At 37.9% G+C, this 16,787-nt stretch overlaps 2 protein-coding genes across 3 annotated transcripts in view; one reads left to right on the forward strand and one right to left on the reverse strand.

Annotated features, from left to right (window-relative positions):
* The window catches only part of hmcn1 (hemicentin 1), a 95,359-nt gene extending 84,114 nt beyond the window's left edge, over nucleotides 1-11,245 (forward strand). The window contains exons 89-107 of one of the 2 annotated variants that reach the window (XM_082147366.1): nucleotides 948-1,118; nucleotides 1,196-1,366; nucleotides 1,564-1,734; nucleotides 1,823-1,993; nucleotides 2,506-2,676; nucleotides 4,087-4,233; nucleotides 4,440-4,577; nucleotides 4,669-4,790; nucleotides 4,908-5,145; nucleotides 5,525-5,587; nucleotides 5,716-5,835; nucleotides 6,061-6,195; nucleotides 6,329-6,442; nucleotides 6,538-6,663; nucleotides 6,879-7,007; nucleotides 8,558-8,920; nucleotides 9,265-9,384; nucleotides 9,529-9,655; nucleotides 9,742-11,245. In XM_082147366.1, the coding sequence (XP_082003492.1) occupies nucleotides 948-1,118; nucleotides 1,196-1,366; nucleotides 1,564-1,734; nucleotides 1,823-1,993; nucleotides 2,506-2,676; nucleotides 4,087-4,233; nucleotides 4,440-4,577; nucleotides 4,669-4,790; nucleotides 4,908-5,145; nucleotides 5,525-5,587; nucleotides 5,716-5,835; nucleotides 6,061-6,195; nucleotides 6,329-6,442; nucleotides 6,538-6,663; nucleotides 6,879-7,007; nucleotides 8,558-8,920; nucleotides 9,265-9,384; nucleotides 9,529-9,655; nucleotides 9,742-10,108 (3,164 nt within the window). In that variant the 3' untranslated portion in view covers nucleotides 10,109-11,245. The remainder of the gene's footprint in view (nucleotides 1-947; nucleotides 1,119-1,195; nucleotides 1,367-1,563; nucleotides 1,735-1,822; nucleotides 1,994-2,505; nucleotides 2,677-4,086; nucleotides 4,234-4,439; nucleotides 4,578-4,668; nucleotides 4,791-4,907; nucleotides 5,146-5,524; nucleotides 5,588-5,715; nucleotides 5,836-6,060; nucleotides 6,196-6,328; nucleotides 6,443-6,537; nucleotides 6,664-6,878; nucleotides 7,008-8,557; nucleotides 8,921-9,264; nucleotides 9,385-9,528; nucleotides 9,656-9,741) is intronic. The other variant, XM_082147367.1, reaches the window with a different exon arrangement.
* Nucleotides 11,246-11,902: 657 nt separating this feature from the next.
* Nucleotides 11,903-14,745, reverse strand: arpc5b (actin related protein 2/3 complex, subunit 5B). The gene is made up of 4 exons (XM_082147385.1): nucleotides 14,469-14,745; nucleotides 13,526-13,597; nucleotides 13,048-13,224; nucleotides 11,903-12,951 (listed from the first exon to the last, which is right to left on the reverse strand). Exons 1-4 carry the CDS (start codon nucleotides 14,607-14,609, stop codon nucleotides 12,889-12,891), a joined length of 453 nt encoding a protein of 150 aa, XP_082003511.1. The 5' UTR covers nucleotides 14,610-14,745; the 3' UTR covers nucleotides 11,903-12,888.
* Nucleotides 14,746-16,787: the final 2,042 nt, after the last annotated feature.

Here is a 16,787-nt window from a genome sequence, read left to right on the forward strand (position 1 = left end):
CCCTGCAACACGGCTGCATGCAAGTTATGAAGGTGGTATCTTAGCGAACTCGTAGAGCTGTTGTACTTAATCGTAGTACCGCAGAGTTTACTTTGTCATCATTAATTCATTTGAAATGCTCCCACACTCCACTCCGTTTTGACCGCCGCATGTTTGGTTTCTTTTTTGCCGCCTCAAGTTTGTGTCGGGTCTCTCGCCGCCCGCGAGAATCTCGTGTCACGTTCTCAATGTTCAATTAGCCGACAATTAATTTAATTTAATCAAGTAAATTCTTGTCGACAATTAATCGATAATCGATTAACCATTTACATCCCTAATTGTTAACACGTTATAACTGTTATTAAAACATTAACAAACATTATATTTGTTAGATTCATACACTACTGGCATACACATACACAAAAATTAGGGGTTAGTATTTTTTTTAATAGCTTTATTCAGGAAGGACACATTCAATTGAATAAGAAGTGACAGTAAAACATTTAATAGTACAAATAATTTTATTTCAACTAAATGGTGTTCTTTTGAGCTTTCTATTCATAAAAGAATGAAAATGTTTCTGGTATAAATTACATTTTAAAATATATCAAAATTGGAAGAAAACATTTTTTTAAATTGTAATAATATTTTACAATCTTACTGTTTAACTGTATTTTTGATCAAATAAATGTATCCTTGAGTATAAGAGACTTCTTTCAGGAAACTAAAAAAAATTTACCAACTACAATAGTGTATATTTTTTAATATTTAAGCGCTTATCTGAAAACATGAGTTAAGTGTTGTAAAGTACTAGCAATATATTTGGTTTGCTAGATGTTCATAAGGTGTTCAGCTCTTCGCTTGAATTTTTGACTGTACTCACCAAGATTTCTCCTAAACAAACATTTTTGATAAAAGCATGGAGAACAGTATAAACATGGCTCCATGCTGTCTGTTTGTCCCCATAGTGGATGGTAATTGGTCCGAGTGGTCTTCCTGGGAGGACTGCTCTCGTACCTGTGGTCAGGGTAACAGGACTAGGGTTCGGACTTGTAGTAATCCTCCTGCCCAGCATGGGGGCAGAGCCTGTGAGGGCAAAGCAGTGGAGGCCATTATGTGTAGTTTAAGGCCATGCCCAGGTAAGTGGAGGAACATATGTTTTCCTATACATGAGCATATCTGTCTTTATCAGTCTGATTGGCTTCTTATCTGTCAGTGGCAGGGAACTGGGGTGCCTGGTTGCCTTGGAGCCTTTGTAGTGAAACGTGTGGCAAAGGTATGCAGACAAGACTCAGACTCTGCAACAACCCTCCGCCATCATTTGAAGGACCATCGTGTGAAGGACCTGACTCACAGACACAAGTGTGCAATGAGAGGAATTGCCCTGGTAAGCGTTCTGGTGAAAATTATGATTTTTTTTTATTTAAAGAGATTGTTCGTTCAGAAATGAAAATGTGAAATTAAACAGCTGTCCTGTAAACATTCAACTAAATATCCTTTTTTGTTTTACACAAAGTCATACGAGTTTGGAACGTCATGAGTGTGAATTTAAAAATACTTATCCTTTCTTCTCTTCTTCAACAGTGGATGGCAAGTGGTCTTCCTGGGTAAGCTGGGGGGCATGTAGTGTTTCTTGTGGAGGTGGTACGAGGCAAAGGACACGTATCTGTGCAAGCCCCGCCCCCCAGCATGGGGGACGGCAGTGTGAGGGAAATGACATCCACGTTGATTTCTGCCACAATGAGCCCTGTCCCAGTGAGGAAATAAATGTTACATATGGTAAACACACAGGCATGTTGGTGTAATGAAGAAGGCTATAAGCACAAATAATCTCTCTTCATAGTTCATGGTAACTGGGGCCCATGGAACAGCTGGGGCAGTTGTAGCAGGACCTGCAACGGTGGACAAATGCGTCGCTACAGAACTTGCGACAATCCTCGACCAGCAAATGGAGGCAGAGCGTGTACTGGATCAGACTCTCAAATCCAGAAGTGCAACGCAGCCAACTGCCCTGGTAAAGCACTCATACATACACTACCGTTCAAAGGTTTGAGATCAGTGAGATTTTTTTATTTCTTTTCAAAGAAGTTTCTTATGCTCAAAATAATGCATCTATTTTAAAATGTAATTTATCTCTGTGATGGCCAAGCTGAATTTTTATCTGCCAATTCGCTTGGCAGTATTTCAAATTATTCTAATACTGATTTGGTGCTCATTTAGCATTTATTTTAGTATAGAAAGTTCAAAAGAAGAGCATTTATTTGAAATAGACTTTGGTTTTGTACCAATGTAAAATTCTTTACTGCCCCTTTTGATTAATTTCATGTGCACAACAAATACCCACACTCTATAGTTGCTATATATTAATAAATATACACGAGAAGCTACCTAAATTTGGGATTATGATTGACAAAACTTGAATGGAGAATGCAAACCACATCAGATGTAGAAGATCTTTTTTTTAATTAATTTTGACCATAACTGAATACACAAACTTTTTTGTGCTCTGTCTATGTGTGTGTGAAGTCGATGGTAAGTGGGGTTCATGGGAGTCCTGGGGTGAATGTTCAGCATCCTGTGGAGGTGGAGAACGGACACGTGTTAGACTTTGTAACAATCCATCACCTAGCAACAGCGGCCGACTCTGCCCAGGAGACTCCACCCAGTTATCAAGATGTAACATACAGCCATGTCCAGGTACATTCACCACTAAATATGTATGGTTCTTAATCAAGACGTTCATCAAGAATTATTTTAACGATTTAACATGGTCCTGAGGAGTGTCAGAAATTAATTTGTATTAGTTTATTTTGATTTTTATTTGTTTATTTTTATTTTTACATTTATTTTTAAATAATTTTTTATTAATATTTTTATTATTTTTATTTGTATAATTATGACTTATCTATAAAATCTAATCAAATACAATTGTAGCTGTAAATAATGTACACAATATCATAATAACACAATAATATTAATAATTGCCTGGTGGCTTATGTAAGAATTTACAGCTCTCTGTTGTCTGTCTTAGTAGGTTGTAATGAATTTAGATGTCAACTGAATGTGAAGAAAACACTCACAGAGTTTTTACGTAGCTTATATTATCTACACATTGAAACATTGAAAACCAGTGTTTGAGAAAGTTACTTCAAAAAGTAATGCATTTTACAATATTGAGTTACTCCCTAAAAAAGTAACTAATTGTGTTACTTGGTTACCTTTTATGGAAAGTAATGCATCACGTTACTTTTTCTCTCCTGGACTGGCCTTGCTTGTTTGGTTTATTATAACAAAACAACAAAAGTGCTTTTTTTGGCAAATGTAAAGGCCCTTTCACACCTAATGTGAAATTACATAGAAGAACAATGTTCAACACTCTTACTTTAGCAATAAAACAAAAAATAAAACGTGCTGTTAATGTAAAGTATTTTTTTCTTATTAGAATGGTTGAACTGGGTCATCAAAGGTCAGCAGCAAAGACATCGAGACAGTGAGATTAATTACATAAAGTATATTTGTGTTATTTTACATAGGTTTGTGTAAAATTCTGAGTTTGCATTTCCCTGTTTTTAAGCGTTTTGAGGAATATTGAATCTGTTTTTGTGCTAGTGAGATGAGTAAATGCCTGCTCACATTTAGTCTAGAGCTACAATAACCATCATGTTAACACAGCGCACTCAACGCCTCTGCACTTACTCATAATTTCTCTCAACATGGGGACAGGAGAGGTGTAAGTCAATAAATGGGAAAACAACTTAACTTGATTTACTTATTTGAAAAATTAACTCGGATATTTTGTCGTAAATTTAAAAGTAATGCCTTACTTTTCTCGTTACTTGAAAAAAGTAATCTGATTACGTAACTCACTTAATTTTTTACCCCCAACACTGGGGAAAACAGGTGTTTGACAGCTATAGATCACTACAGTGACTGTAGAGGCACAAAACCCTGTTTTGAAAGAAATCTTTATAGAGGCCTAGAAAAGAATGAGAGAACTTGACAAAACACTTTCCCCAACCACTGGTTAATTTCTGACCTTGATTTTAAGTTAACTAAGCAAGATATAATTGTACTCATTGTCTGAACTTTTCCACTTTTCTCTCTAAGGTGGCCCTCAGAAAGCGAGAGGAAGTATCATTGGGAACATTAATGATGTGGAGTTTGGCATTGCCATCCTCAATGCCACCATCTCTAGCAGTCCCACTGGAGGGAGAGTTATACAGGCCACCATCACTAATATACCCAGGAGCCTGGGTCAGTCTTTGCTGCTTAGTTTTTGTTACGAGCAGCAATGCATCATATTTAATATTCCAAATGTAATGTATGTAAAGTATTTGTCAGTATATGGAATTTTTTGTGTGGAAATCTTTATGGGTTGTAGTTGAAGATTATGAATCAAAAACTTAAAAGAAAACTGTCATTTAAGTTGGTGCTTGTATATGTTCTGCTAAATCATCCAGGGTCTGCTATGAGGAAGTTGATTTCCATCCTGAACCCCATTTACTGGACCACTGCACAGGAGCTGGGGGAAGCTGTCAATGGCTACACCCTCACAGATGGCATCTTCAGACGTGAAACTCAGGTGGAGTTTGCCACAGGTAAGAGGAATCAACTTGATGTGTAGAAATCCTTGTAAAATGCATTTTTCCTCAAAGGTTTCTTTGTTTCATTTGTTTGTGTTGACTATAGGAGAGATTCTCCGAATTACCCATGTGGCACGAGGGCTCGACTCAGATGGAGCGCTTCTGCTGGACATCGTAGTAAACGGACACATCCTGCAACTGCCCTCCAATGCAGACATCAGTCTCAAGGTTGATTCTCCATCACTGAATTCATAAACCGTTTTATACAGTTTTATACTTTGAACATAGAATGCTAAACAATGTAAACTTTATCACTCACATTGAAATATATATTTTAAAATCCAGGACTACACTGAAGACTACATCCAGACTGGTCCTGGTCAGTTGTATGCTCTGTCTACACGTATGTTCAGTATAGACAGGGTCAGTGTGCCTTACTCGTGGAATCATACCATCACATACGGACCTTCCAGGGGAAAGATGCCCTATCTGGTGCAGACACTCCACGCCTCAGCTATCAGCGCTCTGTACCGTCCACTGGAAGAGATGCTGGATTTTGTCATCCATGCCACTATTGCTAAAGGTACGATACACAAATACATTAGGAAATAATTTCATTCAGTATCTGTGATATATCAGTCATCATACTGATTGATTTTTGATTTGATTTGATTTGATTTGAAGAACATATCATATATCATCTATTTGTTTCCAAATAACGCTTTTTCAATGCTGGACTTAAGAAATACTAAACCTTTTTCCATTTTTATTCTCAGTATTACGATGTTTTAATGCCTGGTTACATTTTTTTTATTTAATATAATGCAAAATTAATAGTCCAGTGCATCCCTAAACATCATTAAATTCTAGCCTATCATTATGTTTTAGTTTTGTTTTATTTAATGGTTTATATGAGTTTTTAAAGCGATCCTTCTTTAATTACAATATATTTTCGTCCTCAGGAGAGCGCAGTAATCAGTGTCCCAGCGGTTTTAAACTGGACCCCGCTGGACCATATTGTGCTGGTACAGTCAAGATAGTTTTGCTTTTACTGCATAATACAGATACAGTAATAGTCTTCATTTGTGAATATACAAGGAGTTCTTTCATTGATGAGATTCTGTGCTTGCTTGTCCTTTTTTTGCTGATGAAGATGAGAATGAGTGTGTGGACGGAAACCCCTGCTCACATGCCTGCCACAATTCTATAGGCACGTACTACTGTTCCTGTCCCAGAGGACTCACCATCTCAGCTGATGGCAGAACATGCCAGGGTACGGAAGTTATTTTAAACTGTAATAATATTTCACAATATTTGTATTTTTATTGTATTTTTGATCAAACAAAATGCAGCCTTGGTGAGCATAAGAGACTTAATTTATAAGACACTTCTTTAAAAAACAATAATCCTACCAACCCCACATTTTTTAACAGTAGTGTATGATTTGTTATTTATGTAATCTAAGCTGAACAGTTGCTTTAATTTCTGTTTACCGTAGATATTGATGAGTGTTCACAGGGTGGGCACATGTGCCATGATGGACAAGACTGTGAGAACACCATTGGCTCATATCGCTGTGTGATGCGCTGTGGCCGGGGCTTTAGGAGGACAGCAGATGGGCTGAGTTGCTTAGGTGCACAATTATATGTTTATTTATGTATATTGTTTATATGTGTACTTTTATATGGCATAGTGCATCTTATATTAATTCTCTCTATTAATTTATCTTCATGCTTCATGCAATTGCTTTTATCTTGCTTCTACAGATGTGAATGAGTGTCAGGAATCCAACCCTTGTCATCAGCACTGTCTAAACACCATTGGCAGCTTCCGCTGTGCTTGTGAGCCGGGGTACCAACTCAGGAATCGTCGCTGTATTGGTACATCAAAAACCTGTCTCATGGTTTATAGATTAGTCTTGCTGGGTTTGTAAAATTATGCAACTGAAACTAATGAGCTGATTCTTTCTCTTCAGACATAAATGAGTGCAAACAGAGAGTGTGTCGCTCAGATCAACAGTGTAAAAACACACGTGGTGGATACACTTGCATTGACCTCTGCCCTACTGGCATGACCAAAGGAGGCAATAGCACATGCATAGGTTTGTGAAGATCTTGTTGCTTATGTTTTGGGCTGAGGGCCATTATGTTACAAAAAAATTATATATATGTGTGTGTGAGTAAAACTTTAAATGAATAAAAACAAGTTTTGTTTATATTTAGAATAAATATAAATTATTTGTGTTATTTATATATTTTTTAATTACATAATTAAATTATGATCAAATCAAATAATACATTTTTATTCTGCTTGTAGATATTGATGAGTGCCATGACGGCACACATCAGTGCAGGTATAATCAGATCTGCGAAAACACCAGAGGTAGCTACCACTGCACTTGCCCGAGGGGGTACCGCTCTCAGGGTGTGGGTCGCCCCTGCCTTGGTACGTAGTGTCTCCCACACCTAACTCTAATCCTCTCCCAACAACCCAACATCCCGGGCTGCTCTCCTGCCAAACGCCAACCTGCATCCCTCCCTTCATCTTTACCTACCTCATTCTTTTGCTACAGTTCATTTCTGTGTACCAACCCTAACCTAAACAGCATTCAGAACCTGTGATGTCACTTCCTTCCACACAGCTTGCTTATATTGCCACAGTGCTTTAAAACTAACCAACCTATAACCGTAAGAAACAAAGAAGGCACAGTCACTGATACCAAATCAAGGATCCAAGTCTGTCTGAGCTGCTACAGATGTAATTGTGAGTGGTATTATACTGGTAAGGTTCACACTCACAGCAAGGCCAGCACGACTATAATGACTCTGTCATTCCTCTATCTGTGGCTATCATCTTTGAACTTACCCTTCAACTTCCTGCTTGGGATTCTCCCCAGAAGTGCTATGCTTTGCTGTGGCAATTTTTTTATGTCCTTTTTTAAGTTTTAAGTTTTTCTTCAGCTCTGAATTCAGAAAATGAATCACTGAGTTAACTGAATATAATGTATTAAAGTCCCCCTGTAGTCAATCATTTTATCCCTTAAAAGTCATCTTTGATCACCAAAGTGACATATAAATTTTTTTTTAAAAAGATACTGTGAAAAAAATCTATTCATGCCTTAAAATAGCTTGAATGTAACTCTACACTCTTGCTTCGTTTATATGCTAATGAACCCCGCCTCCACTCACTCATACATGCTCGTCTACAAGTTGATGTATCAGAATGGTAATGTGTTTAGGCCTGTATATAGGACTCTCTACAATGTCAGACACATAAGCCTTTGGCTTGACTACGTTATCAAACAGCTAATCTCAGACATCTGCCTTCTAAAAATCAGCATCCTTACAAATGCTTTGAACAACTTAGAACGTCATTGGAGAAAGGCATATAGTTCGACATAACATCGTGATATACATCATATACATAATTCACCCACTATAGGCCTATTGCTAAATGTAGCCAATTTTTCATATCAACAGAAAAATATACTGGGATAACCTGGCTTCTCTTGAGACTCCTCAGATTCGCAGCATAGTAATGATGATATGCTAAATCCCACACATTGCCGTGATTGGTTACAAGGTAGTTTTTGACATCAGAAACACCAGCGATTTCAAACCGTGTTCCGAAAACCGAGTTTTTTTGTTTGTTTGTTTTTTACTTCAGTTTTCAGGAGAAAATACTCAGCAATTGTGTTGACTTTTTAATATGCTTTAAGGCAAGCCATGTGCAAATTTATAACACCACACAGACATATAAACAACATTAAAAACTTGAATCACTAAATACACAATATTTGACAAAAACACAATAATATTTCTGCATGAGAAACATGCTTTTGAGGGATATCTACTCATATCATGTCCAGTATTCTCATCCCTTTCTTTTTATTTTCTTCTTTTGATCTGCCTATTTTCATTTTCATGTTTTTTTTTTTTTTTACTTTTCTTTTCCCAAATTTCTCTATCTCTGTGTTGGCCTTGTTGTGAGAGCAGACATAAACGAGTGCGAGCTGGTACCAGTGCCCTGTGCCTATCAGTGCGTGAACAGCCCTGGCAGCTACAAGTGCCTGTGCCCACCGGGGCTCCACCTGCTGGGTGATGGCAAGTCCTGTGCCGGACTCGAGCGCTTGCCCAACTATGAAAGTTTCTCATATGGGTACAGAACATCACAGTCCTCCTCTGATCGGAGCTCCTACCAGCAGCGCTACCATAGCCTGACTTCCCAGAGCTACCACTCATATGTCCCCATCGGGGGGCGTCACGTGGCCAACAGACCGAACAATGCCCCTTCACGCAGTCGTAGGGATACTAATACCTGCCCCCCTGGTTTTAAGGCAAAAAATGGCCAGTGTTTAGGTAACTACAAGAGTAACTGTTGATCTGTAGTGGAGTTTGGGTTTCATGTCAAATGCTACATGTATGTATATGTATGATATGACACGTTATACTGTATGCTTGATCTTTAAACGGTTAGAGTATTGTAAACTGCTACTATTACAGTAACTGATAAGTGAATGTATTAAAAAGTATGCAGTGTGTGTGTTTTTATGATATTTTGTGAAAACTGGTATATGTGCCAAAAAAGTTGAGGAAGATGTTCAATGTCCTATTAGTCATATTAATAGTAAGGCATGGAGACGCTTGCATTGCATGATTTCCAGAAAATTGCCCATTAATAATTACCCATCTTGTGTTTGTAGATATTAATGAATGTGAACAGAGGGATACATGTCAACATGAGTGTATGAACACACCAGGCAGCCATAGGTGTTTGTGTCCCAACGGCTATCGCCTTATGAACAATGGCAAAACCTGCCAAGGTAAGAATATGAAGATGTACAATAAAAAACATATAACACATGTGCTAACTTCTCTAGAGAGCAACCTAACAAAATCTAAAGAAGTCTAATTATACTATATATAAGAGTTTTGTATTGCTCATTTTGTGGTATGTATATGGACAGACATAGATGAATGCCTGGAGCAGAACATTCAGTGTGGGGCAAACAGGATGTGTTTCAACATGAGAGGGAGTTACCAATGCATCGACACACCTTGCCCTCCCAACTATCAGAGGGATCCAACCACAGGGTGGGACTGCCACTCTTTTCTTTGCAATTGTCGGTTTTTACTTAGTTGATCATTCTAAATAAAGTGAGTTCTGCTTCTCCTTTCAGGTTCTGCCTGAAGAATTGTCCGCCCAATGATCTGGAGTGCGCCCTGAGCCCGTATGCACTGGAGTACAAACTGCTGTCCCTGCCCTTCGGCATCGCCGCAAATCAGGACCTGATCCGGCTGGTTGCCTACACACAGGATGGAGTCGTCCACCCCCGCACTTCCTTCTTAGTGGTCGATGAGGACACAACTCTGCCCTTCGCCCTCCGGGACGAAAACCTCAAAGGTGTTCTGTTCACCACACGTCCTCTGCGCGAACCTCACACATACCGCATGAAGGTACGAGCCCTGTCTTACAGCGCCGATGGAGGAATAGAGTACCAGACCACCTTCATTGTCTACATCGCTGTCTCAGCCTATCCGTACTGAGCACTTTACTACATCCCACAGCCTACGAAGAGAGAGAATGATCAGAGGTTGCGAAAAAAAAAAGAAAAAAAATCCCACATTAAGGGTTTCTTAATGGGATAAGAAAAGGGAAGAAAATTAAGTTTTGAAGCACCCCTGTGAAAATAAACCAGGACAGACACATGAGAGAGGATTTTTAGAGAGAAATAAGAGATTGCAAGTGTGTATGCCAGTGGAATAATTTGAGATATTGATCATTAAATCAAGTGACGAGTTCGTGAGACCAAAGTATGTGTAAGAAAAGGCCAAAAAACAGCTCATGGCACAGAGGTTCTTGCCATATCAGCCATATCAGTAATTTACTGACAGAAAAAAATTTACAACCCAGTCCAAATGGATAAAATCTTTTAAAGCGCAACCTCTGAGAATGGTGCCGTTATTATACAAGCATGACTGAGAACTGTATATCTTTGTGTGTGAGAGTGTGTTTGTGTGAGTGCAGATCCGCCACTTGAAGAGATTCTCACAGGTCATGTTGACGTGTAAGGCCTTGTAGGCTGGAAGAGCGCTTTTGCAGAGTCCTGCAGACAGATGACGTTGCTCTCTGGAGTTCATTGGAGAGACTTGAAACCAGTTTTAAGACCGCAGGCGGGTTAACGGTTCAGCCACTCCGCTGGCTGCAAGAATCCTTCATCAGAATGTACAGCAAGACTATGGGTGGTGTTATAGAATACATTTGCATATATGTCTACCTATTAAATTATTGAGAATTGCTTGAATATATGAAAGAAACTCAATTCCCTCCATTGCTTTCTATGAAATGAGATGGGGAAGATTTTATCGGTTTAAATTTGTGTTTGTTAACATGATGATGAGGTTTGAGTTTGAGCCACATCTGCAGTAAAAATGAAAAGGAAGTCCACCTCAGGTAAGCACTACCTTTACTCCAGAAGTGAGTATTGTCAACCAGTAATTATGCACATAATAGCAATGTCTCATTATGATTACAAGTTTATACACATTTGGAGTTATTTTTTGTAACTTTCAGTAATCAAGGTGTATTCTATTGTCATGATATGTATATAAGTATTTGGGTTTTTTATTTGTAATACAATGTTGTATTCCCTTTTCTAAAAAAGCAATAAAATATACAATCTATTTTTTTTTTTTTTTATGCATTCATTCTAGAGCCTCAAAGGTTCAAAACTTCTCACTCGATTATTCCTATCCCAGCCAGGGATGGGATGGGGGAGGGTTAAATTCCGAGCTCAAAGCCCTTTCCTTGGACTTTTATGTCAAATAAATGCCATTCTTTTGAACTTTCTATTCATCAAAGAATTCTGGAAAATGGTTTCCATAAAAAAATAAAATAAAGCAGTACAACTGTTTTCAACATTTATGATAAATGTTTCTTGAGCATCAGATCAACATATCAGAATGATTTCTGAAGATCATGTGGCGCTGAAGACTGGAGGAATGGCTGCTGAAAATTCAGCTTTACATCACAGGAATTACATTTTTAAATATATTCAAATAAAAGTTTATAATATTTCACAGTATTTCTGTATTTTTAATAAATAAATGCAGCCTTGGTACAAACATAAAATATAACTACTACTACCCAAACTTTTGAATTGTAGTGTACATCGGAAAGAATATTCTGGGTTAAATGCTATTTCACTGACAATATCAATTATCAGGGAAAATAATCTTACACACCCCCAGTTTGTAAAAACATTCATGCTGTCAATAGAGCTTTCACCATAATATTCCAACATATATAAATTAGAAATATACAAGTCAGTTCATCAGATGTATATTTAACAATTTATTATTCAATCACAAAAGCACAAACATAAAAAAGGAATATTTTGTAAGGCAGTCATTATACCGGTTTGGTTTATTGAGTCCGTTGTGTATTACAGCATTGTAGAGGCAGGTCCCTGATCAGACGATATGTCTCAGATCAGACTGGATCAGTAATGATCTGCTTTGAGGCAGTATTCAACACAGTTGGCTTAAAAACAAATCCAGATATACAATGGATACAGACATATGCATTCTGACACATACAATAACAATGGTCCATATCAATAAGTGCTTTGGAACGCTGAAACAGATACATTAAGACAAGACATGTATAACAGCATTAGTGAAAGTCACGGATTAGTGAGATGACTACATATGCTAAGAAAATAAAGCAGCTGTTTCAGATGACGCATAAGATCAGCAATGTAACTTTGTCTTATACGAGTATAAGAGCAAATGTGCTTTGCTTATGAAAAGTTAAATTCTATGGGATAATGTCTGCCGATTTAGAACAAACGAGAAGGGATCAGTGACGGGAAGGTTTAATGCACCAGAGAGTATTATTCATAATCCGACACAGTCAATGTGGACAGACGTAGTGCCATTAAGACACACCGACCAATCTGTGACTGTTATTTTAGTCTGCATGTGTGTGTGAATGGCTTGAAATGAACATGGTGTAAATTAATAATACACTTAAGATTTTATAAAACTCTAACAAGTTCCTTGTATTCAGAATTGCTGGATACAATACCGAAGAGCATAGAAAAGTATTCCTGAGAGAAGCTACGGTAAGTCTAACATACTACTGATGGCACGGTAATGCGTTTTTTGACTATGTGAGTGAAGAGTGATATAACAGAAGAGGGTGAAAACGCATTGAAATTTGATGAGAGGTCCTCTTCAGTACCCTGTGGAAAGTCATCGCTTTGTTCTGAGTGTCTCGGCAGGTTGTTGTTGTTTTCTGTGCGCTGTGCTAATCGTCTTGCAGTTTACACAGTTTTCCTGGCTGTTAGGACCCTCACGATAGAGCCCACTCCACCTGCAGAGAGAGCCTGAGGAGAATTGAGAATTGAGGTACTGACCTCTTTTAAGAGCACAACACATCCGCTTTGCTATTAAAACATTACTACGTTTACTATTAACCCTACCTTTTCATGCCACTGCAGCAGGACAGCGCTGCTGTTCTCGGACGGCCGCTCAAAGCCCTTGTAGATGTATTTCATGAGCAGGTCCACTCCGTTCTTATCCAGAGACTGAACTCCCTTCTCTATGTCAGTACTCTTGAAGGAGCTGAGGACCTTCAGCACCAGACCTTCAGCACGATCCTACAAAAGGTCAGAAAAATAGGGGTCCTATCACTTCACAAGTATGATGCATTAATAGAGAAGTTAGCAGCATGTTCACAGGTGTTGTTTCATATTTATGGCAATAAGCAAAACGTCAAGTCAAGTCACCTTCATTTATATAGCTTTTAACAATATAGATTGTTTCAAAGCAGATTTACAGTGAAAATAGGAAATTAAAGTAACAGAGATTGTTTTGGCTTTACAGCAGCTCTAGAACAAACACAAATAATGCAACATTTTATATACAATTTTTAATTCTTTAAAATGTGCCACGGCTCACCTTGACGTTCTGATTCTTTGTGTTGATTGGTGGATTTTTTAACACTGCCTGCAGGGCACCCATGAGGTTCCCTCTGCAGAGTGGAGTTAAGAAGAACACCATATACTGTATGTGTATAATAACACAATTTCAACATTATATGCATGCTGTGGACAGGCTGCACTTGAGGTATCACTAGGGAACCACAGGGACTAAAAAAAACACATTAGAAACAGGAAATAAGCCCTGGGCACTCCAAAATGGACATATAAGGACATGAATTCAACTTCCTTGTACTAAAATAATGCAAGTTTCAAATTACAGACACAGCCTGGAAAATAGTATGTTGTAGTTAATAGATCCGCATCTTTTTGCAGAAACACATTTATTAAAACAATGTCTGGAATGTCAAGACATGTCTGGACATTTCAGAGATCTGAATTTGAACTACTGCCCGTTCATGATGCAGCACGATAGGACATTTGTGACAACCCTCACTTTGTAAACTGTAAAAGACGGACACTGTATAGACCACGCTATCATTGTTGCATCCACTGGATGGGTGTTCGTCTAGTAAATAAATGTAAATGAGTAGAATAATGCACACAACCCAGTTCTGTGTGTGTCGAGTCTGTGATGTACAGAAATCTCCAGGCCAGCTGGTCTATCAGGCAACTCATGAATTATGAACAATCAGTGCATGTCATGACATGATAACGTGCTGAATGAAAACAAAATAATTAAATCGTTTTGCTTCTGCTGCGAATAAGCACTTTGTGGTATTACTTTCAATTATTTATTTATGCACACTTTATGGAGCAAAATATTTAATTAGCCGCATTACGTCCATTAGCCATAATTACCCACTCAAGCATAAGCACACGGAGATTATTTTATGAGCTGGAGGCTCTGAAAATGCAAGACTTTATGAGATCATGCACATGTTGGTGAATAAAGAAGGATATTGTCTGATGAGAGAATCCACCTCTGCCTCATCTGGACCCAGCTGGTTTTCTCCCCCCTCTTCTTCGTCTACAAACTTGTTCTCGTCGTATTCATCCACATCCACTTTCCGGAAACGATCGGACACCGTATTCTTTGACATGATGAAGGCAACTTATTCCCCGTCTGATGTTAAGCTAAACGCTTTTGCACGGACACAATGTAACAGTCCTCTATGCTAAACGAGCCTGGCGGTTCCTGCAGCCTACCGTCTGTAGTCAGTGATGGATTCCATCACTTCCGCATAGCGCGCCCTCTATCGGATACAGCGGAGGTTCCTAAATAGTCCAGTGAAGTTCCTAAAAAAGAAAGAAAAAGAAAAAAACACTTGGTGACCTCAGCAAATTTCTAATGGGTACTGGGTCTGCAAGGCGACTTGAAATAATTTTCTGCTCCTTGCCTCCATCTGATAATTTCAATGTCTGCTCCTGCCTATAAATTAAAATAATAATATTAAAATGTAATGTTAAAATATTGAAATAATTTGACTTTAAAATAATAATATTTTAAAATTTAACTATGTAATGTAAAATGTAATGTTAAAATATTGAAATAATTTTCTGCTCCTGGCCTCCAGCCTATAATTTCAATTTCTGCTCCTGCCTGTAAATTAAAATAATAATATTAAAATGTAATGTTAAAATATGATTTCAATTAAATTAATGAATGCTGTCTATTTAATAGCAACAGTTATTATATAGAGTTATTATATTTTAAAATGCAGTGGTGCCATGGTGGTCAGGTGACGGTAGATGGCGCCAGAACACTTTCGCTGTCTTTAAATGTTTTCACGCTTCAACATGATGACATGTTATTAAACCCATTCTAAACGGCGGGTAAACGTATTCATTCAATCTAATCCTATTGTTTCACACTGTTGCTCGGTAAGTAATTAATCCTACAGGTTTCGAGATTTCACACTGTAAACGTAAACCCTGGGGCCTGGGTTAACCTTCTAAAGCCCAATTTATACTTTTGCGTCGAACTCACGCCGTAGCTAAAGTCGTAGGATGTGTGTAGCACGCGTACCCTTCGGCGTAACCTGACGTGCACCTCTCCAAAAATGTGAAAAATGTTAACAACGCGTCAATACTCTCTTGTGTTTCACATGGTCCCTCTGCTTGTGTAATTGCGCGTCAACGCGGACATCGACGCAGAAGTATAAATGAAAACCAACGCGTTGCCTACAGCGTAGAGGCTCTGGCGTAGGTCCGACGCAGAAGTATAAATCAGCCTTCATTTGCATATATCTGTTAGCGCAATGATATTAACTGAATTAATATGCTTTCGAATGGTAGGCCTAAGTGACCTGTTTTGATAACTGCAGGTCGTTTGTGAAAATATTGTTCAAAGTAGCTAAATTCACTTTGGTTGGTTGTATTAAGTTTTATGAAGCATAAATAAAAAAATAATTCTCTCTTCATCACTCCAGTTAACTCAACATTGAAAATGTTTTACTGTTTCCCTCAGATGAATAGCCTTAAGCGAAAGTTTCTGAAACCATAGGCAGAGCTTGGATATTTATTGAGGTAAGCATTGAGGCAGTTTATGTAACATTCTGGCATCACAATTCATTCTGATAAGAGTGATACTGTATTTGACACAAGGTAAAAAAAAAAAGGATAAAAAAAAAAGGTGCGCGCCCATTTCTACAAGTGTGAAACGATGCTTAACCCTGGCCATTATCAGATACACTGACTGTTTGACAGCCCTCAATTGGTTAAAAAAACAAAGCTTTTGAAGATTCACTCATCCGTATTCTATGACTTTTTATCTTTAAAACGTGTTGAAAGACATTAGGAGTTCATACTGCTAATAACCGTGTAGGCAGCGGATGTTTAAAATGAGAGGTTCATACTTTGCTTTACAGTTCGCCTCCAGTCACATAAAGGAATTCCTTATGACGTTGAGGCATAATCAGCCTCCTTTTTTTCCTTCCTTAAGCATTATCAGGTCCAAATAAACAACCTTCATTTTATCCACAAGTTTATGTCAGTAAAGGGTATAAAAGTTGGATTACAGTTAAAATAACATTGCTTGTTATATTCTACTTAAAGTTAAAGTAACATTTTTAGTTGTACTTAAAAAAGGCATTTATATTTATGATACATATTTTGTGTATTTGTACATAACATTACATATTATGGTACATGTTTTGAAACTATCAGTATGATTTTTATGTGATCATGAAAGATGAGATCAGCGGTGAGAACATATGAGCATCTGCTAAAGTATTCAGATGTTTTTCTGATATATAAGAAGGTAAAAGACTGAAAACAGA

Source organism: Leuciscus leuciscus (assembly GCF_965113295.1).
Source record: "Leuciscus leuciscus genome assembly, chromosome: 19".
Classification (NCBI taxonomy): domain Eukaryota; kingdom Metazoa; phylum Chordata; class Actinopteri; order Cypriniformes; family Leuciscidae; genus Leuciscus; species Leuciscus leuciscus.